The sequence below is a fragment of the Dermacentor silvarum genome, chromosome 10, assembly GCF_013339745.2.
Source record: "Dermacentor silvarum isolate Dsil-2018 chromosome 10, BIME_Dsil_1.4, whole genome shotgun sequence".
NCBI lineage: Eukaryota > Metazoa > Arthropoda > Arachnida > Ixodida > Ixodidae > Dermacentor > Dermacentor silvarum.
The window spans coordinates 68,490,349-68,516,917 of NC_051163.1; the positions used below are offsets into that span (position 1 = coordinate 68,490,349).

The window sequence follows — 26,569 nt, forward strand, 5'->3', positions numbered from 1 at the left end:
GAAACTGCGACATTTTTCTTAAGGGGGGACGCGGGGATCAGATCGCGAAAATCATGAGAAAAATTGGTTTTTGGAAACCCCGCATTTCGGTATCTGCAACGCCTAATCTACGCTGTATCAAAATGATTTGGCTGGAAACGCACTAAAAGTGCCCGAAAAAAATTAATTTGTCAGTGCGCAGGGCGAAAAAACAGCTTTAAATCGCGCAAAATCACCGCAGTTCACGGAGCCATATCTCGTATTTCCCGCCACCGAGCGCCGCCATCTTGGTATCGTTCGAAAGCTCAAAGTTTCGCCGTTCCGCTTCTCAATTCGTCGGTCTTCGCCATCTTGTAACAAACGCACAATCACAAAAGAATCGCGGGTCTGCTAGAGGTAGTCACACGGGCCCTCCGATGAAAGCGGGCCTGCGATTGGCTGCCGTGCTGAATGGCGTCTTCCCATTGGTTACTGCTGCGGCAGCGGGCAAGATGGCTACCGCAGTTCGCATCGCAAACCATGCCGGCGTCTTCACTTGACACGCAGAATTCGGATTTCTGAGAGCGCCCAGTTTAGTTAAGGATCGTCGCTTGTTGGAGAAGAAAGTTTGGACGAAGCACGCCTTCGGAATACCGAAGCGCAAGCCTCCTACGGCGAGAAAAATACGGCGATTAGCGGAGGAGCACCCGACTGAACGTGCCGCGCTACCTTGCACCGTGGATTACGTGCCGCGCTATCTTGCACCGTGTGACTCAAGCAGCGAAACCGACAATCGCCCTGTGCCATCGGTACCGATAACGCAGTCGACGGAAGACGCGCCAACGGAAGCTCCCGCGCCTCGGCGTACGGCCGCGCGAACCAGCCGAGATCGTATCGACGCGGGTCGAAGGTCACCATCGCCGGCGAAGACGGTGTACTTAGTTTGATGCATCGTGCGACATGAACACGCCGCCTCTGAGCGAGCCCCAACCGTCGACGAGCTACAGTGTAATAACCGAAAATTCACCGGACAAATAGTCGCCCGAACGGCGCACCATTCAGACGCGCCTCGAGCCGCGTTTCGCGTCAGCGGTGACGGCAGAATCGCGAGCATGCAGCGTGCGCGACTCCCTTCGCGCGATGTCCGCAACTGAACGGAAGTTCAATTTGATGTACTAGCCAGGCTATTAAATTTTCAAAGCCCACCAAACGAAGAGGCAACGGTGCAAGAAGATGCTTGACAGCACTGATGCCAAAAATTACCGCCCTGATGCGTTCTAATAAACCTGCACTGCTTGCAAAACTTTGCAGCTCGTTTTCTCAATAGTGTTTTTTTGGTCGGTCACCTCGCTCGTGGAAAGCATAGCACAACAATGGCTGGACCGATTTTGATCCAGTTTGTTTTGCTGTGATCCATGAACTGTGCTGCACATCAAGACAGTCTTGAAATGTTCATTTATTTTTTATTATTTAATTACTTCACAATTACTGCATGGCTCTATGCAGTCAAACACAAGTTACATGCATGTCATGTTGAGTAAAAAATTATAAGGGCACTAAAAAAAAATCTAGCACTGTCTTGATATAGATTAGACATTTGGGCAAACATACAAAGTATTCCCAGTTCCGTACCATGTTTCGTTACTGTGCCAGGCTTTCCACGAGCAAGGAACTTGTAAACTTTTGTAAATTCTTATAAAACAAAAACTAATGAAGATATCTTAATGAAATTTTGGATTTGTCCCTCTATTGCAATGTACAGCGTGTGTGCCAAATTTCAGCCCTTTCTGCCAAGAAACAAAAAAGTTATTTTTCATCCCCTCCTCCCCCCTTAAGCCGCTCTCAGCCTCAAATTTTTTTTTCTCTTGGGGGGGGGGGGGGTTTCTCACTGTTCGGTTTTTCGGACTGCTCGATTTTTCGGACTATTTTTCAGTCCCCACGAAGTCCGGAAAATCGGTCGGCTACTGTAACGAAGTTTTTCTATTCCCCGCCGTTACTCCATAGAAGCACATGTATTTGAGACCTCTACGTAACGAAGTGGCAGCGGGATACCCCCTCAAAATGACAAATTTTTCTTGCTGACAACCTCGAGATTTCGCCCCAAATTTTGTCATTTTTGCGCGAGCAGCAACCGGAAGCACCTTCTCTACCGCGACGAAATGCAAAGCAGCGGCGGCGCGCTTGGCGCGCTCGAATTCACGGCGACTGCGAGGCGAGAGCGAGCGCACATGTGCGTGCGTGAGGTGGGCCTGCATCCCTCAACCCAGCGATCTTGCCACCGCGGGCATGACCTTTCCCCCTCCCTTCATTCAAACCTGATCCTGCCGCTTGCTGCAGCTGGCCTAGCCCGCAAAGCCGGCACTCTCCTTTTCAAGTTAATTTTGCCGAAGGAAAAAAACTTTTTTCCAAGGCACTCACAGCGCCACTCTTTGTCCACTCTTTGGTTACAGCGCAAGTCTCTGCACTTCACTTCACTAACCTGACACTAGGTGACACTATACGACGCTACAACGCCATCGTATCGCTCGCTCTTAGTTTCCGACGCCTCGCGCTTGTGCAAAATGACGTGTGCTTGGGCATTAGTCTACCAATTTAGTTACACAGCGAATGTTTACAAGTTTATACGGCAGATAAAACTACTATCCTTACTTTGTATAACTGTCTGCTAATTTTCTGTCGCAATCGATGCTTCGCCTTTCGGGTGAAACTGGGACTTTTTTGTTCATCGCAACTTTAGTTTATTGGGAGTAAATCTTGAGCGATAGTTGTATTTCTGTATGAAAGCATGAGGTGCGCGGTACTGCAAAGGATTTTTTCCCCTCTCTTTTGGTCACGGAAGACGGGTGCGCGTTACATCGAGGGCGCATTAGAATCGCGTAAATACGGTAAGTGTTTCTTTTTCAAAGTTTTGTGCCGAACCTGCATATAACGAAATCCTCTTTACAACGAAGTTTTGCGGGAAATTGTCAATTTTGTTATATCCAGGTTTAACTGTATGCCACAAAGACGCTTTTGGTTTCTTATCAGATTGCATCATGCACACAATATCTGGCCCAATTTTTCGCGAAAGAAAAAAATATCCAACAAAAATAATCATTAAAAGAAAGGTGCACATTAGAATTGGGTAAATACTGTAGTTGTACATTGTGGGCTACGGTTATTGCTTGAAAATCTTCCTCAGCCAGGCTGAAAATAGCCGTTTTAAATAGATGACGTGTTCAACTCATTTACTGTTTCCTAAGCTCTGCTTAGGCATGTGCTTGCTGACTGGCCAAGTTTGAATTATCTGGCAAAGGTGAACTTTTGTATCAAAACGAAAGTTTGGTCCCATAGAAATGCATGGGCGCAACGCGGCACCTTCGGTCGGGACTGAATTAACTGGAGTCAAATTTACAGAAGTCTAGTGCATCTCCAAAAGTGACGATCCAAGAATACGGCACACCATTTTTTGGCCACTTGTGGAAAGAAAGTGTCATTTTTTGGGCGAATCCAGGATTTCGGATTCTCGACGTTTTAGTGGTCCCCATTGAGTCCGAATCATTGGTCGGCTCCCATGATAGCTGAACGATTGAACTTCCGGAGTTGCTCTAGTAATTTTAGTAGGGAACTATTTCAGTAGCGTGATCCATAGCTTGATATGGTCACAACAGTCGACTCAAGCCATATAACCTGGCCCATGATAGTGCACCCTCAACATTTCTGCATCAGCGATTTTGCTTGGAATGTAGTGCCATGACAGTGAAGACCAAAGCAACTTGCCAGAAAATACCAAGACAAAGAGGAGATAAAAGTTCTTCCAAGCCATCTTGGCTACTGTTTCGCCTGCACCTTATTCTATCTTTTAAGTATTTGTAGAGGCACGTTCTTGGCAACAATTTCATACCTGAAAGTACACAAGGGCCGATTTTACAGTGAATAGAGGGCTTTATCGTCTTCTCCCATCCAGTCATCGCTAGCCCAAGATTGCGTGACTGCCAGGTCAATGAGGCAGATTAAGAAGCATGCTCAACACATGAAATTGTATTCTTAAAATTGCTCACTGTATTCAAAATCATATTATACTTCAAAACTTCAGGTACCCTGGAAGCCTTCCGAGCTCCAGCGTACCTGAATCATACACGCACCATATGCCTCAGTACATAAGCCAAAGGCCCTGCACAAAAATCCACGGCGATCTCAATCCCTCATGCATATTCGGTTGTTGAGGTGCACATCTTTCAACGAGTTTTCTGATTCATGCTTCTGACAGATCGGAAAGCTACTAATTTCATCATGTCATTGAACCCCAGAACTGCCACTCAGGACCAATTTGGCTGCTTGCAGACTCGCAAAGTGACAACAGTTACTCAGCAGTGCACAGTGTCATTCAAGTGAAGACCAACCTTTTGCATTGCTTATGTAAGCACTCATTCAGCTGTATAAGTGCGTTTGTTATGTCATGTGAAGGGGTGCATTGCAGTGGAGCTGCTTAGTGCAGTCATTGGCTCAGTGCTCCCGAGTTTACTTAATGGAGAAAGAACAAAAGTTGAGGGGGACTCAGAAATGTCAGTACAGTACTGTCGCCTTCAAGACTTTCGATAAAACCATGAGCAGATCCTACAGGCCATGACTGAAGGTTATAAATGTTCGAATTGTTGAAATTTATAAGTACACCCGTCTCAAGGCTCTAAAAACCCTTATACAGTGTAGACCGCTTATAACGTAAGTCGCCAGAGTCGTGAATATCTGCACTATAAGCGGTACCGCACTATAACCAAAACAACTATTTTCAAGCACTGCACGTATGCAAAACATGTAGACCACGCATGTAGACACACTTTGTATACTATCGCGCGCACATTGTGATTACGTTTTCGCGAGTGAGCTGGCGAAAATATAATCGCGATGTAGCCGGTGCTCTTCAAGCTCGACAGCTTTGCACCGAGTCAAAACGAAACAACTGTTTGCCGCAACCGCTGCGGACAAAACCGTGACCGCTATCGACACGATTACGAACGGCGACTTTGCGCATGCACCGAGTCTGGACGAATGAACTACCATCCGCGGCAACAACTGCAGTCGAAACCGCGGTCGCTATCTATGCGATCATCGATGGCGACTACACAGTTTTCTAGGCACGCGGCCGATGCGCGTACCGAGTCAAAACGAAACAACTGTTTGCCGCAACCACTGCGGACAAAACCGTGACCGCTATCGACACGATTACGAACGGCGACTTTGCGCATGCACAGAGTCTGGACGAATGAACTACCATCCGCAGCAACTGCAGTCGAAACCGCGGTCGCTATCTATGCGATCATCGATGGCAACTACGCAGTTTTCTAGGCACGCGGCCGACGCGCATACCGAGTAAAAACGAAACTACTGTTCACCGCAACCGCTGCGGAGAAAACCTCAGGCGCTATCGACGCTATCGTGGATGAGAACTACGCAGTTACGAAAGCCCGCGGCGGTAAACGGAAGAATTCAGGCTTTAATGACAGAAATAGGCTCGAAGCGTTCCGGCGTTGCTGTAATTCACGTACGATTTCAACTGATGGCTGTGGCGATGCGGACTCCGCTACTTCGTTTTGGTTGGACGCTAGTGCCGTTCCTCGCTCACAGAGTTCCGAAAGTAGTCCGGATTAAGGGGGGACGTGGCTTTGAAAATCAACTTCCTGATTTCTTCATGGATTTTGATGAAAATTGGCACAAATGTTTAGAATGTCTCCCTGATACTTCCATGAAAGTTTCAGAGTGATACCTTGAGAACATTTTATTGAGCAGAATTTTTCTCTCTTGAACTTTCTGGAGGGCCTGGGGAGCTTAAAAAACATGATGGAAGGCTCGTTGAGTATTGACTGCATAGCTCAATGCGTGCTGAAGGTCGTGACAGTCTTACTTTTCTTTTTTCGCAACGCAAATTTTTTAGATAGTCATTTTTCAAGTTACCTTCGCACCAAGCACACTTTCGGGGTGAACGAATAGCCACGCCATAAATTTATAAAAAGTGAACATAAAAATGCAAGACTGTCTCGACCTGCACAGTAGTCCAAGGAACGTGACAAAAAAAAAAAACAGAATCAAAATAGGCTAAACGGTAACGAAGAAATCAGCTCCAGAAACTGAGCAGAAAGGCGAAAAAACAGTTTTGAGAAAACGGCTCTCAAAGTTGTATCTTCTCTTCAGTTCTCTAAAACGCACCAAAGTTGTAATCTTTGATGTTTTTTGTGACGTGGGGCTTCTTGGACATGTGGCCTCTGGTCTGCTGAGCCTTCGTTCTGCCTTTTTCATGTTTGTATGGCATTCTGTACTGCTGCTCTGCAAAGAGCATGGTGCCTGGGTTTCAGACCAAGTGAGGTGCAGAACTATGTGGGCATAAATATACAGTATTTCTAGCGTTGTATCTGCAGACTGCTTCATTGATAGCAGCCTCTAGTGCAGTCAGTGAGGCATTGTTTTCTTTTAGTAGAATCGACCATGTTACTGAATGAAGGCTCTCAGCAGCCTTCTGAATCATCTTCTACTGACAATGGCTATGGATGTTAGGAGAGCCACTGATAGAGAGGCAGCAATGCAGCTGCTAGGTGCTTTTCAGCCTGTACTTTTGTATCATGCCTCACTTCTGCAGCCAGGTGTCTGTGCCAGCCCAAGTGGCCTAGTGTGAACAGAGCTCATGATGAGGGTCTCTTTATGAAGGAGTGGTATGATAGGTATTGTTACGAGATATCGTGGCATTACGATAACAGAGTCGGCGCGCGATGTGCTAAGTCGCGGGTCCGAGGTGCCGATGTGCGAAATGCCTGGTCGCGGGTCCGCGGATAGACGCTCGACGAGCTTAGTCGCGCAGTCCGAGGTGCCGATGCGCGAAATGCCTGGTCGCGGGTCCGAACGCTCGGTAAGCTCAATCGCGCAGTCCGCGGTGCCGACGCGCGAAATGTCTAGCCGCGGGTCCGCGGAATAGACGCTCGAGGTGTCGACACTCCATGAGCGATGTGCCGACACGCGAAATGCCTAGCCGCGGGCTCGAGGAGTCGACGCTCGAGGTGCCGACGCGCGAAGTGCCTAGCCGCGGGTCCGACGAGTCGACACTCGATGAGCGATGTGCTGACGCGCGAAATGCCAAGCCGCGGGCTCGAGGAGTCGATGCTCGATTAGCTTAGTCGCACAGTCCGAGGTGCCGACGCGAGAAATGCCTAACCGCGGGCTCAAGGAGTCGACTCTCGCGGTGCCGACGCGCGAAGTGCGTAGCCGCGGGTCCGAGGAGTCGAACCTTGTTGAGCGATGTGCCGACGCGCGAAATGCGTAGCCGCGGGCTTGAGGAGTCGACGCTCGATTTGCCTAGTCGCGCAGTAGAAGGCGCCAACGCACGAAATGCTTAGGCAAGGATCCGAGAAGTCCGCGCGCGATGTGCTTCATCGACGAGTCGGAGACGCCTACGCGCGAAAGGGTTAGCCGCGTGCCCGAGCATTCCGTGCCCGAAGCTCGGTCGCGAAGTTCGCGTCACTGATGCTCGGAATGCTTAGCCGCGAGTCTGAGACGTCCACAAAAAGCGGGATCGGCCACGCTACTGCGATGTCCGCGTAGCGCCCGCTTTAACACTCGTCGAGATTACGGAAACTGTCCGGAGCTCGCGAGGAGACCGCAACAAGCGGAGCAGACGACGCCATCATGGAGCGAGCACCGGACCAATGGCGAACCGCGCTGGGGTCACGTGGCGGGCGCGGCCAATCGGTGGCTCCGGCACGACCTTCAATCATTTGCTTTTTGTGTGCTTGTTTCTGTATGGAGGAGATAGCTGAAGCGGCAGATTTGAAGACGGAGAAATGCGCTTTCCAACGAGACCAAGATGGCGGCGCTCGGCTGCGCCGTTCCGGAGATATCGTGGCTTGAAAAACGCCGTTCTTTCGCGATTTCCGCGCAATTTTTCGGCACCTTTGCTGATACAACAATTTTTTTAGAGCACTTCTACTTGGTTTTCAGTGATGATATTTCGGAATCAGATAGAATAAGAGTTACAGAAACTGAAAATGTGATTTTCAAAAAATCGATTTTTTAGCCATTTTTCGCGATGCGAAAGCCGCGTCCCCCCTTAACCGATGTGCGGCCAAATAAGCCCGAATTAACGAGAGTTTGATTGCATTGAATAATGCATACGCCGGCCGGCAGCACGCATCTTGTTGAGAAGCCTGCTCGCTGTCGCCCTTGTCGCCGAGATTTTCCCGCGGAAGCCGTATTATAACCGGTATTTCATCTCACGCGGCTGCACTGTAAGCGATATGCGTATACATGGAGTGCTATGAGGAAATTAACGGGAGTCTGAAAAGACCGTACTATATCCGGTCCTGCACTATAAGCGGTTACGTTATAAGTGGTCTATACTGTACTTTCTGCATGGCTTTTCATGCATCTTCATGCTTTTCATTAAGCATTTGGATGGGGGCGAAATGCGAAAACACCCGTGTGCTTAGATTGAGGTGCACGTTAAAGAACCCCAGGTGGCCCAATTTTCTGGAGTCCCCCACTACGCGTGCCTCATAATTAGATTGCGGTTTTGGCACATAAATTCCCCACAATTTTTTGTATGCACGAAACTGATACAGCACAAAACATACGAAATAACACCAACATTACACCCCGCACCCCTCCCCCCCTTTCCAATTAAGGGGGGACGTGGCTTTGAAAATCAACTTCCTGATTTCTTCATGGATTTTGATGAAAATTGGCACAACTGTTTAGAATGTCTCCCTGATACTTCCATAAAAGTTTCAGAGTGATACCTTGAGAACATTTTATTGAGCAGAATTTTTCTCTCTTGAACTTTCTGGGGGGCCTGGGGAGCTTAAAAAACATGATGGAAGGCTCGTTGAGTATTGACTGCATAGCTCAATGCGTGCTGAAGGTCGTGACAGTCTTACTTTTTTTTTTCGCAACACAAATTTTTTAGATAGTCATTTTTCAAGTTACCTTCCCACCAAGCACATTTTCAGAGTGAACGAATAGCCACGCCATAAATTTATAAAATGTCAAGATAAAAATCCAAGACTGTCTCGACCTGCACTGTAGTCCAAGGAACGTGACAAAAAAAACAGAATCAAAATAGGCTAAATGGTAACGAAGAAATCAGCTCCAGAAACTAAGCAGAAAGGCGAAAAAACAGTTTTGAGAAAACGGCTCTCAAAGTTTCACCTTCTTTTCAGTTCTCTAAAACGCACCAAAGTTGTAATCTTTGATGTCTTTTGTGACGTGGGGCTTCTTGGACATGTGGCCTCTGGTCGGCTGAGCCTTCGTTCTGCCTTTTTCATGTTTGTATGGCATTCTTTACTGCTGCTCTACAAAGAGCATGGTGCCTGGGTTTCAAACCAAGTGAGGTGCAGAACTATGTGGGCATAAATATACAGTAGTTCTAGCGTTGTATCTGCAGACTGCCTCATTGATAGCAGCCTATAGTGCAGTCAGTGATGCATTGTTTTCTTTTGGTAGAATCGACCATGTTACTGAATGAAGGCTCTCAGCAGCCTTCTGAATCATCTTCCATTGACAATAGAGGTTAGGAGAGCCACTGATAGATAGGCAGCAATGCAGCTGCTAGGTGCTTTCCAGCCTGTACTTTTGTATCATGCCTGACTTCTACAGCCAGGTGTTTGTGCCAGCCCAAGTGGCCTAGTGAACAGAGCTCATGATGAGGTTCTCTTTATGAAGGGGTGGTATGATAGGTATTATTACTAGATATCGTGGCATTACAATAACAGAGTCGGCGCGCGATGTGCTAAGTCGCGGATCGATCCGAGGTGCCGATGTTCGAAATGCCTGGTCGCGGGTCCGCGGAATAGACGCTCGACGAGCTTAGTCGCGCAGTCCGAGGTGCCGATGCGCGAAATGCCTGGTCGCGGATCCAAACGCTCGGTAAGCTCAATCGCGCAGTCCGAGGTGCCGACGCACGAAATGCCTAGCTGCGGGTCCGAGGAATAGACACTCGAGGTGTCGACACTCCATGAACGATGTGCCGACACGCGAAATGCCTAGCCGCGGGCTCGAGGAGTCGACGCTCGAGGTGCCGACGCGCGAAGTGCGTAGTCGCGGGTCTGAGGAGTCGACACTTGTTGAGCGATGTGCCGACGCGCGAAATGCGTAGCCGCGGGCTCGAGGAGTCGACGCTCGATATGCTTAGTCGCGCAGTCGGAGGCGCCAACGCACGAAATGCTTAGGCAAGGATCCGAGAAGTCCGCGCGCGATGTGCTTCATCGCCGAGTCGGAGACGCCTACGCGCGAGAGGCTTAGCCGCGTGTCCGAGCATTCCGTGCCCGAAGCTCGGTCGCGAAGTCCGCGTCACCGATGCTCGGAATGCTTAGCCGCGGGTCTGAGACGTCCACAAAAAGCGGGATCGGCCACACTACTGCTATTTCCATGTTGTGCCCGCTTTAACACTCGTCGAAATTACGGAAACTGTCCGGAGCTCGCGAGGACACCGCAAGAATCGGAGCAGACGACGCCATCACGGAGCGAACACCGGACCAATGGCGAACCGCGCTGGAGTCACGTGGCGGGCGCGGCCAATCGGTGGCTCCGGCACGACCTTCAATCATTTGCTTTTTGTGTGCTCGTTTCTGTATGGAGGAGATAGCTGAAGCGGCAGATTTGAAGACGGAGAAATGCGCTTTCCAACGAGACCAAGATGGCGGCGCTCGGCTGCGCCGTTCCGAAGATATCGTGGCTTGAAAAACGCCGTTTTTTCGCGATTTCGGCGCAATTTTTCGGCACCTTGGCTGATACAACAATTTTTTTAGAGCACTTCTTCTTGGTTTTCAGTGATGATATTTCGGAATCAGATAGAATAAGAGTTACAGAAACTGAAAATGTGATTTTCAAAAAATGGATTTTTTTGCCATTTTTCGCGATGCGAAAGCCGCGTCCCCCCTTAAAGCACTAGCTTCAGTCAGGTATGGACACAAGTGGTCATGCACGAGAAAAACCACAGGTCATTTTGACAATTACCTGATCAATGAGGCAGTTGATCACATCGGCATCTTCAATTTCGAGATTCTCTAGAAGATTGGGATATCTTGGAGACCGCATCGCCTTGGACTTGTAGTTGTACACCTGGTGAAAAGAAAAAGAAAAGGATAAGAAAAATGAGGTCAACAAGTCATAACCGTTGCAATAAGCATGAATGCAACTTGCAACACGATGACAACGAAAAGGCACACCGCAGAACATGACACAATGTGCCGACTGTTCATTCACTGTCACTCCACTCACAAGTGCATTTGTATTTTATCACAGGAAGAACTTGGCTGCACACAAAGAAATCTGTTTTTCATTGTAGCACAGACCTGCAGCAGTAAATGTTTTGGCATTGCACAGCCTAGCAGGACGTCGCGAGTTCAATTCCGGCCGTCCGGTTGCATTCCAAGAGGGGCGGAATGCAAGAACGCTTCGGTATCGTGCAATGAATGCAGACTGAAGAACTTCAGGAGGTCAAAATTATTATGGCGTCCCTCATTATGACATGCCTCATAATCCGATCATGGTTTTGGCATGCAATTTCACTGTAGAACATAAGAATTCCAATGATTGCATAACATGCTCTGGTCCTTTGTAAAGAATGTGCAAAGTAGCGTGTTTGTCTAACTGCCTCAATACATGTACAGTGCTCAGTGACTGGAACCCGATACTCAGACAACATGGCGGCCGGTGCTTGTTGCACCACCAGTGATCACTGAGGGGGCCGAATGCAGTTACAATGCATAAAAAAAAATTCACGCTTTCATATGACGCAAAAAAAAATGGATCCTCTCAGTGTCATCAGCGCCCACAGGTGGCACAAAATAGTGCCAGCCGCCATGTTATCCGAGTATCGCGTTTCAATCGCTGAGCACTGCACATACAATGAGCTCCATAACATGCTCCTAATACAGTAGAACGTCGTTCATACGTTTTGGAAAAAAGATGCGAGAAAAAACTTTTTAACAGGGAAAATGTACAATCCGAAGGCACTAAAAAATTTGGCGGCCTTAGTGTGTAGTTGTCATCAGCATAGTGAGAAGTGTTGTGCGAATCGTTGCTGCATGACAACACCGACGTGCACCGAGCTGCCTGAAATGCGCGTTGTTTTCCTATTGTGGCGAGTTTTAAGAGGGCGAGTGGAAACCAAAAAGAAGTCAAGCTGGTTGGCGACACCGGAATACAATGCCTACGATGCTGCCAGAGGAAAATATGGTGCTCACTTCGCACTGCCTGTAACAGGAAATGGCAGCGTATTTGGGTTATTGCATGTTAAAAGTGTGCAGTACATACACTTCAACAACACTTCACCCCACGCCACTATAACTCAAATAGATGAAGATGCTTATAGGAATAGGGTTGACGGCAATAACGGTGAACAACCCGGGAGGAGATTTTCTGGTACCGGCATAGCAAACTGAGCGCGCACTGGCGCTTGCATGTGAAATGGGTGGGCGAGTATTGCGGAGAAGCTGCTGCGGTGGGTGGCTACTGTTATCGATTAGGTGTACCTCGCACCTTTCCTTGTTTATACGGGATTTAACACCTGGAAAATGTATCATACGATTGCAGTTTGGCAAGGTGCTGAATGTTCGTGCCAAAAGTGTGTTTGCCAGGAACGTATGAAGCTGTAAAAAAGAAGCTTAACTGTATGGGTCATGTTTTCGTGTTCTCGATCGTGAACGTTTGTGCCCGGAAATCATATGCAACGGGATTGTATCAACGAGGTTCTACAGTATTATGTCACTCATTATACATCGTACATGACTCATCGTACATTGATGAGTACATCGTACTCATCAGACATGCCACTATCGGCATTGTGCCCGCAATCTGTTTAGATAAGACTTTCACTATAGTATCGGCGACAACATTCAGGATATTTCAGATACATGTAGGCGGTCTTCTGCCGAGTGACAACTTTGTAACAGTGGTTAGCCAGTAAAAAAAAATGTCACCGCAAATAAATCAACAATGCACGTGCGTCAATACAGTCAACGCTCGTTACGACAAACCCTGATAATCCAACAAAAAAATGTCTTTTATCCAAGGTCTGTAATATCCGAAACGCCTCACTTCCGAAACTTTTGTCGCGGTGTCTAACAATGTTACTGCAAAGTCTCATTTTTAACCCAAAAGGCGAAACATCGATTGCGATAGCAAATATGTAGACAGCTATACAAATTAAGGATAGTAGTTTTATCGGCTGTATGAACTTGTAAACATTGGCATACTAACTAAATTAACAAGCATGATGTCATGCAGGCACAGGTAATTATGAACACACCTCGCTCAATGACTACGGAGAGTTGCTGTCAAGATGCTGGAGGAAACGTGGCAACAGGAGCGAGCCAATTTACCTTCGTGCTGTCTCGCTTCAGCATGAACTAAACATCGAAAGCACAGTGCATACAAAGCTACTATCACTCGGCGTGGCGTACTTTGTCCAGATCGCAGATCGCTTTCAAGATACGGCACCCACGCTGTAAGCAGCAGCCACTGGTGCAGAACCCCCCTCACCACAGACACCCAGCAGTCAGACTTCGTTATAACCGATAATACGGCATGGAGGCATTGTAGTAAGTGGGTTATTTCACCACAGAAAACATACAAAAGTTGACGGTGCAGCAGCTTCTCATTGTTATAACCGATATATTGTTAAAACCGGTATCGTTATAAGTGGGTTCGGCTGTATATCCGGACAGCCCTCTGTGAAATGCCAGACGAAAATGAATGTTCACTCACGGTTCCCATGAAGGAGCTAGTGATGATGGATGGCTTGCGCTCGGCACCCATGACCTTCGACATGATCTGCCGAAGGGTCCTGGCATCCTGGTCATTGTCCACCAAGAATGCGAGCAGGAGGCTTCCGAGACAGGACTCGGTGGCCAGGTCCCAGCGCTGATCCTTCAGCTTCATCAGCGATCCTACAATAATGCGACAAGCTACAATGCATACCTGGCAACTTGTGAACTTCAGAATTAGTAAACATCCCGCAGACACGACAAGGGAAGCGAACAGCACATATTTAAGTTTGCTCGTAGCGCACGTTTCTTGTTCGATACATACATACTTTATTAACGATGATTTACCTTTAGACGCAGCACACAAGCAGCAGCAAGCTTGAGTTGGCAGCGAATAACAACCTTAATTCGAGATCAGCAACTAGTATTCGAGACTTTGCTGCTGCCAATTTCACCTGCTTTAGGAACTTGTCCGAGTAAACTTGCTTGAAGCAAGTGCCCTTCTGGGTAACGTATTGTGCAGCTACAATGTATTACTGAGAATGTTCTCGCAATCACGAAATCAGCCAATAGCACCAAGTGCTTTCAATCACGAAATTGTGAATGCGAGAGCAAGCGACTGTTCACTGCTTTTGAAAAGAGACTGCAAATTCCCTGCTGCATGTAGAGCAATAATATTTAGCTCATGTTCACAGGATCCTCGGTGAAAGATCAATGTAGGAGACGAAGTCGCCGACAGGGTGCCAGTAGGCGATGGCCCAGACGATAATGCCTTCTCATGCACCCGCTTCAGCTACAGTTACAGAGTCCCTGAACTTCAACCATAGCTTCGTTGAGGTGGTGACAGACGCTGTGCACGATTAGCAGGCTAGAGATTATGGGCAGTATTCTCAGGTGATGAACTTAGAGGTATCTGGGTACATAGCCGATAGCATTGCATGCCAAAGAGCACTGTCGGCCGCATACTTTGATGTGTCTAGCACCGACTCTCCTGAATATGATCGCCCAAGAATAAGGCCCTATCACCCTCGGTACGGCGAACTACCGTACCAAGCAATCCTTGTTTGGTACGTAACATGCTTGTGTCCTGCAGAGTTGCTCTTCTTTTTTTGAGTTTTTACTCCTTTTTGGCTAATTGAATATGTGCTCAATTTGACGATTTTTCGTGGTCTAGCGGACTTCGAATTAACAAGGTTTTATTGTACATATAATTACAACTAAAGCGGTTTGCACACAAACAGTGGCATGCGCACATACCCAGGGGCCCCTTGGGGCGTTTCTTGAACCTTCCCTTGGACACGGCAGCGTCTATTTCGCGTAGCAACTGCGGCACGTGACGGCCAAATCGCTGCAGGCTGTTCTTTTTACTGGCCTGCAAGTTCTGGATGGACGTCGACAGGGCAGTCGTGTTGTCCTTCAGCTCACGCTGTTCGCCCCTGAAAAAGAAAAAAGCGACAGTTGTGATGCTATCTACAGCAGGGGTTCTCAGGTACGTTCATCCCAGGGAACCCTGCTAAGCTCCATAAAGTGCCAAGGAACCCCCCCCCCCCCCCTCCCGATTTAACCGAATTATCGAGGGTATCAAGACAACAAACAAATGCTGCACTACGTCAACACGCTTTTATTTACTCGATGAATCGTCAAATCTTGTTTCTATTTAGCACAAGACCAGTGCGGAAGCTGAAATTCTCTTCATCGCATGACTGCTTAGCGCTAGCAGCGGCGAAGGCCTCGCGACATCCTTCGCGGCGCGCGTTTTCATCTGAGACGCGCTTTGCACCAACGGGCGCACATCCCGATTATTTTTTCGCCACTCAGCTGCTCGCCAACAAATTTTCCGTCCATCGCGATGTAGCCGGTGCTTTTTATCTTCGACAGCTTTGCACTGAGTAAAAGCGAAACTACTGCTTGCCGCAACCGCTGTAGACGAAACCGCGGCCATAGAGAAAGAAATTTGAATTCCTTTCTCTATGCCGCGGCCGCTATCGACGCGATCATGGACGGCGACCTTGCGGTTCAGAAGGCAGGCGGCTGACAGACGCACCAAGTCAAAACGAAGCTACCTTTCGCTGCAAGAAGTGCGGACGAAACTGCAGTCGCTATCGACGCTGCCATGTGAGGCGACTACGCAGTTTTGAAGGCTAGTTTTTTTTTTAGGGACTTTAGTGAAGGCACGCAACCGACGCGCGCATCGAGTGAAAATGAAACTATTTGCCGCAACCGCTGCGGACGAAACTGCGGTGGTACGGAGGCACGCGACTAGCCGCGAACGCGGTGTTACGCGTGGCGATAAACGCAAGAATAGAGGCTTTAAAGGCACAATTAGGCACGAAGCGCTTCGGCGTTGCTGTCAGTCACGTGCCGCGTACGATTGCCGCTGCGGACCACGGTGCAAGCTGAGGACCACGGCGATGCGGACTGCGCCGCTTCCTTTCGGTTGGACGCTACGCCGTTCTTGCTCTTCTGCGGCGCGCATTTGCGGTGCTCCGCGTGGTTTTTTTTTAATTTTTCCTCCAACGTATAGGTGAGTGCGCACGCTATCGGCACCTACCCTATCTTCAAATAGGAGAAAGGCGCATGGTGGTAAGTTACGGCCTCCGAGATTCAAGTGCGAAAGCTTAGGCGCGATTGCCCGTTCTTTTCCTTCTAGCTTGCTTGGTCCGTGGCTACAAGCTGCTTGCGTATTTATTGCGCAGTTCGCGCATTGCTGTTACGCACTGTGATGTGCTTTTTGACACTCGGGCACCGTAATTCGGGCATGAGTAATGGAGGTTCTTTGGATCAAGCGCACATCATGTTCGCCGTTTTAGACACTTGTCGAGAGCGGGACCAGGGAAAATTTATCAGTGGCTCGCGGAACCCCGAGCAGGGGCCTGCGGAACCCGTAGGTTCCGCGGAACCCACTTTGAGAACCCATGATCTACAGAAACCTGATGCTATCCACAGAAACAAAGAAAACAAGTGACACAAAAACGAGCGCTTTAGTAAGATTTAATGGTTTGAACTGTCACATGTAGAAAGCACTGAAACTAGAGGAATGAAAAGGGTAAAACAAACACCGATTATCAACTGCTGCCTTTTCACAAGCTATAGCATGCTCCAAACAGTTTCCCACAAATATTACTACAGTTAAATCTCGATAATTCGAACCCGAAGGGCCCGAAAATTTGTCCGAATTAAAAGAAGAACTTGTTCTTGAAGTATTTGTGCACCATAGTACGATGCACGAACAGTGCGAGTCGTGAAATATTATGGCGCAGAAGCGCACGGCGAGCGAGGACCACGAAACTGCCCACAGTGGCCAACGCTCGCTTCCCTATAACAGCAACAAACAGCGCGGAGACTGTCAAAAGTGAGGGAGTTTCAAGGGAGTTCAGAGGGAGGGCGAGAGGAAGCGGAGTTGTGAAGAGGGGCGGGTCGTCGATGACGAAGACGTTACCACTGATCATAGCCATGTTGGTGTGGTCCCTTCTGTTGCGGCAGCGCCGCGTTCAATAGACAAGAAAAATGAGGTACCGGGTGTCGCCTCCGCATCCTTGTATTCAAGGTCCATCTTGTCATACAGAATCAGATATGGCGCACCGTCTCCAAAAACCTTTTCATCAGGACGTCTCGGTTTAGGCTCGTCATTGTAAAGAAACAATCGCAAACCATGACAATCAAGACAAGTGTGAACGAGACCAAACCAAGCCAACCAAAACAAGCGCAAGCGAGAGCTGATGCGAGCAGACAAATAGTGTAAAACAAGCGGTCCGGCTAAATCAGGCATGAGTACAAATAGAGCGGTCGGGCGAATCCCCATAACACCAGTTTCCCACGCGTATGTCACTGAAAGGCGCCGCTCTCATTGGCCTCCTCCGCTCGTGGCTCGCTTGCATGCCGCAGCGAACCTAGAAAAATCGGCTCTACACCAATCCCTCTTGCGGCGTGCGTTTTTCCGCTAGTGTGGCTGGGGAATTGCGGCGCGACTCAAACTGCCACCTTGCCATTTTAGAGAGGATGAAATTTCCACCAAGGTTTTTAATTGCATAAGCATTTCTATGCTTACCCAATGAGAAAACTGTCCATGCGTTCGTCCGTCCCTCGCATCGGACTATCGCTTTCATGATAGAGCCCGTAGCAGCGAGCGACTTTACCTTCATGATATCTGGCGCTTCAATGCAAATGAAGTGAAAACACAGCGCACGGAGTTGTCACCAATCAGCACTCCCTGTCTGCTTCGCTGATCGCTTTCAAGATACATTGCGCGCAGCCGTGCCAGATTAAGTTTGATTGGTCCGTGCCACCGCCAGAGTCCTTTGATCATCCTGCATCATAGTTTCACACTCCGCCCCCTAGCATGCGGCACTGAGGTGTCTCTTCTAAGCTTTTCGTCTATAGCGGGGTCAGAGCAATGCTGGTCGGAGGCCCCGCCGCGAGATTTGGCGCACCGCTGAGAGCATCGTCAGAGTGCGGTATGTTCGAATTAACCGTCGCAAATGCTTGCACGCTCGAATTACCCGGCGTTTTCACCGATCGGTATACACATAACTTTGACGGGACCACAGCGTCAGTTCAAGTTAACCGGAAGTTTGAATTAAGTGCATTCAAATTAACGAGATTCGACTGTATGTAGAAGTTTACAGCACCATAGCACAATGAATAAAGATTTAAAAATTTTTCAATCAAAGACCTACATCTCCCATTAAGGCAGTATGAGCCCATTAGCAGTGCATCACTGCACGCTTCATACCTCCCCAGGTTTCACGTTAGCGGAGCTGCATTCTGCTCAATGGGTCATTCGAGCACCAAGTTTTTGGGGGGCGTTTGGCACCACGGAGCTTTTCGAACTACTTGAATGGATGAGGGCGACACTTTAGATGATTGATGAGGGTGGTTGTAGTGCCCATGCGAGCCCGCCAACATCCAACCAAAACGAAGCAGCAGAGTCCGCATCGCCATAGTCATCAGCAGAAATCGTACTGAATGACAGCAACACTGGAATGCTTAATGCCCCTAAGGGGGGACGTGGGTTCTAAAAACTTTTTCTTTAGTTTTGATTCTATTTTAACTAAACTTCACTGCTTGGATCAATTTTTCACACTGATTTCAAATCTATAATTAGTTTTTTGATAGCTACTCTAGTTCAGAAAGTAATAAAATCTGGAAATAAATTTTATGAGTACTTCTTACGGGGCTTTTTGGCAATTTATCCTTGTCAAAGACAAAAAGTAAGAGCATGACTTTAATGCCAAAGACTTGCTCTAGGGGGTGATGCTATTTTTATTTGTTTGAAAGCATTATAAAGGTAAGAAAGGAGACCAACATTGACTGTGAATGTATTTTTCTTATTTTCACTCCATTGTTACTTTTGATTGTAATTTATAAAATGATGCTAGAGTAACATAAATAGCATCACCCCCTAGATCATTTCATTACAAATACACTGATACCAAACTTGTTATTGTCACTCCACAACATCATAGAAAAAAGCCCCGTAAGGCTGAGTGCGGTGTGTAAAAACATCGAACTGAGAAAAACGCATTTGAAGTTTAGACAGCTGAAACGTTTTCTAGAATCCAGCTACATCAATATTAATGACATCATTTTGTAGCTCTATTCTTCACGAGAATGACTATACTAAATATATGACTGTACCCTGCCAGAAAACTGGGAAAAGCTTGTGATAAAGCCATGTACTGCCCCTAAACCAGCATGAGAAACTACATTTACCACTTCGTGTGCCTGTTCCAGTGGCCTGCAAGCTAAATGAATACAAAAATTGTATAATAAAGTAGCCTTTACATAGACAAATAAACTTACACAATGTTCAAGTCAAAATCACGCATTTATGGAATATTTATTGAATGACGAAAATTGATTATTGTCATTCAACAACACTTTGCTCTACAGCATGCCAGGGCTGTATATGCAGGGTTCTTTGCTGGCTTGTGCCATTTTGAAAGCCTAACCTTGGTATCACTACTGTCTAGATGCTCATTTTGCGACTTCCGAAGCTTTTGCGACTAGCAACTTGAATTTCCGGTCCGTTGCGCACTATGATGCCAGAGACTCCTTCAAGATCGCCGCACTTCTCGCGCGCTCAGCCGACTCGCCCAGTCAACGCGGTCTTGGATGCCGCTGCGCTGGACGCGCTGGCTGACGATCCAATGACATCAGATGGGCCGTAGCTAAACCCAGTAGAATCAACGGCGACGTTAATGGGGCACTTCGGACGCAACAGGTGGTTCCGGCCGTTCCGCTCGTGCCGACCGTTCGCGCACCGCGCTGAATAGTACGCCGTATCAACGCGGTCTTGCGCTGAATGGTATGCCATATCAACACAAGTCTTGGGTGTCGCTGGATGCGCTGGCTGACGATCCGATGACATCAGATGGGCCGTAGAATACGCCCAGTAGAATGAACGGCCACGTTAGATGCGCCGCTTAGGACGCAACAGGTGGTTCTGGCCGTTCAGCTCGTGCCGACCGTTCGCGCACCGCGCTGAATAATACGCCGTATCAACGCGGTCTTGCGCTGAATGGTATGCCATATCAACACAGTCTTGGGTGCCGCTGGATGCGCTGGCTGACGATCCGATGACATCAGATGGGCCGTAGAATACGCCCAGTAGAATGAACGGCCACGTTAGATGCGCCGCTTAGGACGCGGTGGTTCCGGCCATTCGGGTAGCGCGCCTTCGTCCGCGATCTTCAGCCGTGCGTTCGATGGATGCTTTCGTTTCTTTCCGTAAGATTAACGCGTTATCTTCAGACGAGCGCAAGACGAAAAGACGGTGCGCGAGCCGCGTGAACACAAGCGTAGCAGACGACCGCGAGAAACCGGGAGCAACGGAGATACGGCGGCGCACGCAAAACAAACAAAAAAAAGCAAAATGGCCGCCTCGGTGGGCGCGCCAGCCAATGGGAGGCGCGAGACGGGGGGCTCGCCTTGCGCGCGCGCGCTCTGCCCAATCAGAGGCCCGGAACCACCCTTCGGAAAAGCGGCGAGAACGGTCGTTCAGCTTGAGCGGCGCCATTTTGAGCTGGCGCAAAATGCTCACAAAGAAAACAGCTACAAAACAAGCCCAAGATGGCGGCGGTCGGTTGGCGGCTGCGCCCGCGGCGCGCGCGGGAAGTTTGAAGAAATTTTGCCTGCCGCAGGTCGTTTCGCGTCTCCCGTGGCATTTTGAAAGCCGATTTTTTCCTATTTACCGATCGAATTCAGGGTTAATAATTTGAGGGCAGCTGCTTGAAGGCCCAAACATTCCTAAAATGCGTTTTTCGAAAAATCAATTTTTCGGTGGTTTTTTACCATTCTAGAACCCGCGTCCCCCCTTAAAGCCTTTATTCTTCCGTTTACCACCGCGCATAACATTACGTTGGCAGCAGGCTTTCGTAATTATGCAGTCGCAATCCATGATCGTGTCGACAGCCGCCGCGGTTTCTTCTGCAGCGGTTGCAACAAACAGTAGTTTTGTTTCAACTCTGTACATGCGTCAACCGCGTGCCTAAAGAAACTGCATAGTAGCCATCCATGATAACATTGATAGCGACCGCGGTTTCGTCCGCAGTTGTTGCAGCAAACGGTAGTTTCAGTCTGACTCGATGTATTCGTTGGCCATGTACCTTCAGGACCACAAAGTCACTGTTCATAATCACGTCAATAGGGGCCGCGGTTCTCTCTGCAGCGGTTGCTGCAAAAAGTTGTTTTGTTTTGACTTGGTGCAGAGCTGTCGAGAATCACCAGCTACATCACGATGGCAGACGATTTGTTGGCTAGCTCACTGGCAAAAACGTAATCGGGATGTGCGCGCAGTAGTGCAAAGCGTGTCGTAATTGAAGGCACGAACCACGGCCATGCTACGAAGGAAGTCGCGAGACTGCGAGAGCCAATGAGTCACGAGATGACGATAATTTCAGCTTCCGCTCTGCTTTTGTGCAAAATCACAACAGGATTTGCTCATTCAATCACTAAATAAAATCGTGTTGACGTTTATTGTTTTCTGGATACCCTCGATATTTCGACGTTCGGTTAATTCTGATATTTTTTTCGGTCCCGTAAAATTTGAATTAACGAGGTTTTACTGTGCTACTGGCATGCTTTGTGCCATAATGAAACTTTTCATGAAATCAGTCTATCACTTGTCTTACACAAATACATTGGCGCATATGGTAACACTTCGCAGATCCCAAACAAACGACTCCGTAGTACCTGCAGAATGCTTTGCATAACATCGATTCCCACAGTGCGTGGGAATCGTTACTTTTTAACTTGGAATCCCTACTGCGAAACTTTTTTACCTTCATTCAGCCCAACAAACCCTATTCGAAGAGAACCTACTTGATGCCCTGCAGCCTCGCTGAGCACTCGTCCACCGACGCCTTGACCTGCTCGCAGTGGTGCTCTGACGTGCGGAGGCGCGACCGCAACTCGTTCTTTCTTGCCTCCAGGTCCCTGATCTGCGCCTCACGCTGCGCCTTCTCCTCAGCCTGCTTGCCGTGGTCAAACGTGCGCAGTTCGTCAATCCGGCCTTTCACAATCTCTGCTTCCTTGCGCTTCGCCACCAGATCACGATCAACGCGTGCCATTGCCTGCTCCTTCTCACGGAGCTGCTCTTTCTTGATTGTGTACTCCTTGCGGACAGACAGTATGGCCGGCTGCACCTCTTGGATGCGCTCGAGTGCCTCGTTCAGCTCGGCCTGAAGACCCTTGCGCGCCTCTTCGTGTGTTTGTGCCTTTTCCTGAAAATGTACGCACAGAAAAACGCATAAGGCAACCAGCAAGCAAGGGGTTTTGTAATCCTTTTAGTTACTAAAGGAAGTTATCAGCCTGAGTTAGATGAATGGATTATTTGTCTAGAAGTTTACCATTGTTTTCTGCATGTCAATACAATATGACGTTGCATAGAAACTTGCCACCAAAGGTCCCGCTGCAGCTACTCAATTTGAATTGCCCACGCCAAAACGGAGGAATTGGCACGCAAACCTCCCCCTCTGCCACTCTATGAATTGGCAAGCGTCAACATCACATCAGAGGCACCACTCCCGCTTTTCCATTCTCGTGATTTTCTCGCTTACAAAACCTCTGTTCTTGCTAAGAATGACCAATACATTATTACGAAAGCCTAATCTTTTAATCTATCTCAACTTAGTAGTTTCCTTACATGTCCCTTTAAGGCCTCAAAATTTCCTGCCTCGTACAGGAACGAATACTTTCAGTAACAAGTCAAACCTCGATTTAACGGAGCTTGATTTAATTTTCATTTCCCGTAATTTCATTGACATTCTGACTTCATCAGATTGTTGTCATACTGTCATCATCTGATTGTCCTCATGTCATCGTGACGTCATCGCGTTGTCGTCGTTATACGTATCGCAATTTATCGAAATTTCATTGTCAGCATGAATGCGCCGCTATACGTCTGTTGTTCCATCGATATCATACCTCCATAGCTGCATCGCCACTGCGTCAGCGTTACACAGCCATCGTCATGCCTCCATGCTCACGGGCAACCTTGGCAAACGAGTGTATGGCAAAGTGGGACGATATCGGAGTATGAGGCGTCTAGCCGAATCAAGAAAAATATCAGAATTACCTTTACAGGTGTTTAACAGGACTTCATGTCAGACACTACAATGCTTGATTGCTAATCACATTACAATCGACAGTCATCGTGTGACGAGTTTTGTCGTAATTTTTTATTCAGCATGGATGACTATCCGTATCTTTTTACATTTGTTTTTAATTTGTGGGCGTCATCTAATGACGGCTGTGGGCACAAAGCCCTATCAGCCATGGTGCCGAAGATTTACAGCGCTGCGCAATGCAACACTTACAAATCTCAGATTCCGTGAGCCACGCTGATGCATTGCTGTTGGCACGATCTAAAATGCACACACTGGCACTCATAACCACGCTATTATGGCCCGACCTTCTAACAATTTCTTTATAAGTGCTTATGGACAAGATACTATCCACCAGGAAGGTCCTGGAAATTTGTGAAATTACTTTTTCTGCTGAAACTTAAAAATCTCAATTAACAAAATCCACAGTTTAACGAAGTTATATAGAGGTTTCACTGTATTTGTAAAGTGGCAGGAACATCGGAAGCACTGTATTGCTGTGCAAGGAACTATTTTGAAGATGACAGAGTTTGAATGTACATAAATAAATTACTTTCTTTGAAACATAGCCAGTCTCTAAACTTTTTGATACCACCTCGTATTTCAATGGGATGACATCAATGTCAATGGAAAGCCATTATAAGGTAAATCTATGCCCAAATATTTCTATGCGACCCTGCACTCACATCTATTTCCGTGATTTTATCCTCCAGCCTTGAGAGCGCCCTGCCTTCCTTCTCGCACATGGCTTCAGTCTGCTGCAGCACCTGCAAGTGAAAGGTGTGAGCAGCACAGCACGCACACCTCAAGAACACGACACACAATCGATATCAAGCGACAACTGGCCAATTCAACCAGCACAACATGATCATCGCGCAGGCCCTCCAAGCACCGTGATCCTGCCACACGCCCCCACCAGCACGTTCCTGCAGTCAATTTTCTCCGAACCACCTATGACTGGGAATGACCGTCAGAGACAAACTGCACTGATCAGTGACACAGCGCACTTTGGATCCGCCATTGCGTGTGTTGACTAATTTCTATAACGTTCTCGTCAATTCCCCCACTCTTCATATATCGTATTTACTTGTGTAATGAAAGCACTTACGTAATACAGTAAAAGCTCGATGATACGATCACGGCTAATACGAATTTCCGGATGATACGAATTTTTCTGTGGTCCCGGCCGAGCCCCATTACTTTGCAACGTGCTAGAGAACGGTTGTTACGAATCGATTTTCAGCCTGCGTCGGTTGATACGGATAAACGCCGCCCCACCGAAGGCCGCGAAAGGTAACAGCGCGCAGTCACGCGCTTTCTCTCCTTCTCTGTTGGTGCGGAGGCGCGGCGCCGGACAGCGCGGACTCCGCGACTGGGCGCGAAGAGTTTGAGGCGGTGGCGCTTTTGGTGCTTTTGTACTTTTCCTCCTTTTCTGCGAGCCGTCAGATGGAGTGGCTGCTGGGCTTCGGGCCGCGTTCTTCGTGTTTGCGCCATTTTGCCTAGTCGCAGCGAGCTATGTCTCGCAAGCGGAAAGCACTCTCCTTTAAAGAGAAATTAGACATTCTTCGAAAGGTCGATGAGGATCCCAAGAGGAAGCGGACGGAGTTGGCTAAGCCTCGCAACGTCAACACTGAGCACAATTGTTGCACAGCGAGACTATCATGAAAAACGTGCTTTCGTTCAACGTCAACGCGAAGCAAGCAAATTCGAACACGCTTATTTCGAACATACCGCGCACCAACAATGCTCTTAGCAGCGCGCCAAATCACGCGGCGGCGCCTCCGACCGGCATTGCTCCGACACCGCCATAAAGCAAAAGCTCAGGAGAGACCCCTCGATGCCGCGTGCGAAGGAACAAGGGGGGGGGGGGGAAGGAACCCGCGGCGGAAATTTCCTTCTCTCTCAAATTACAAGGTCGCCGTTTCTGCATCGCATCGGAACAAGCATGTACGTGCCGACTAGAGTGTTCTAGACAACCGTATTCTAGCACACACTAGTGCCGACGTCTCAGCCACGCGGATAAAATGGCAGTGAACCCTTCTCTATTTTCTAGTCACATGCTGACCTTGCACGCTGCGGCAGCAGCGCAGAGGGAAGCAGCGGCGGAGGCACAGTTGGGCCAACGAAACTGCCACGCCCGCAAACGCTCGCTTCCCGATAACGGCAGAAAACGAAACTTCAGGGGGCGGCTAAAATAAGCTGGCGCCAGCACGGCGGCGGGGGCGCACGAAGATGTGCGCACGGAGTCGAAGGTGAGAGAGCTACGAGGGCGTTGAGAGGGAGGGCGAGGGGAGCCACTGAAGCGGCGGAGTTGACGCGGCCAAATCCGCTTCCCTGCTGCCCTCCTCCCTCACCTTCGATGGTCTCCGCGCGCACCCGTGTGCCGGCGCCGCCCGCTCACTCCCTGAAGCTTCGTTTTCTGTCGTTATCGGGAAGCGACCGTTAGCCGGCGTGGGCAGTTTCGTGGCCCGCGCTTGCTATGCGCTTGCGCGCCGCGATATTTCACGACTCGCACCGTTCGTGCATCGTGCTATGGTGCACGAATACTTCAAAAATACGTCCTTTTAATTTGAACAAATTTTCGGGCCCCTTCGAGTTCGAATTATCGAGATTCGACAGTAGTTTTAATTGTGTTTCGATGATACGAATTTCGGCTAATACGAATATTTTTCGTGACCCCGTGAGATTCGTATCATCGAGCTTTTACTGTAAACGCACCCCTTGATTGGTCACAAAAATGTGATAATTTTTTCCTCGCATAATGAACACATTCTAAACTTTGCTACTGTGCAGTCCCACGATCGAATGACCGTGGTATAGTTTTCCGGTGAGACTAGAATCATTTACACTCGCAGATGTGTTTAAAGCAAGCGCATTTAATCTCAATGCCAGTTGCTATGTTGGAAATTACTTCATAATGATGCAACCTGAGAACTGCCAAGATCATGCAAACAGAATTCTGCAGCTAACTTCTGTAGGCTACACATCCCCGCTAGCGGCAAACATGCTGTGGCGGCACAGCGGCAGGAGTGGTGGTTTTGATGACTGAGAAGCTGACGGCAAAGCCATGACAAGAGAACACTGGCGGTAAGCGTGCGGTAAGAGCAGGCTGCGTAGCTTGGGGCTTGACAGAATGAGCGACCGTGATAACGCTCAGCCTCTTCTTACCACAACCTTGCCGCCAGTACTGGCCCAAAGGCACCTCGCAAACTCAAGAGAGAAAAAAAAACCATAACTGGCTCTCTGCAACAGTTACTTTAAGCAGTTTACAAACTTTAC

General features: G+C 48.4%; 1 protein-coding gene across 5 annotated transcripts in view; it reads right to left on the reverse strand.

Annotated features, from left to right (window-relative positions):
- LOC119465969 (structural maintenance of chromosomes protein 6-like) overlaps window positions 1–26,569 on the reverse strand; it is a 114,411-nt gene that overhangs the window by 27,523 nt on the left and 60,319 nt on the right. For all 5 annotated transcript variants that reach the window (XM_049657677.1, XM_049657678.1, XM_037726452.2 and 2 more), the window contains 5 exons: window positions 23,977–24,057; window positions 22,008–22,408; window positions 14,943–15,121; window positions 13,687–13,868; window positions 10,933–11,037 (listed from right to left, as the gene is read on the reverse strand). In XM_049657677.1, coding sequence (XP_049513634.1) covers window positions 10,933–11,037; window positions 13,687–13,868; window positions 14,943–15,121; window positions 22,008–22,408; window positions 23,977–24,057 — 948 coding nt within the window. The remainder of the gene's footprint in view (window positions 1–10,932; window positions 11,038–13,686; window positions 13,869–14,942; window positions 15,122–22,007; window positions 22,409–23,976; window positions 24,058–26,569) is intronic.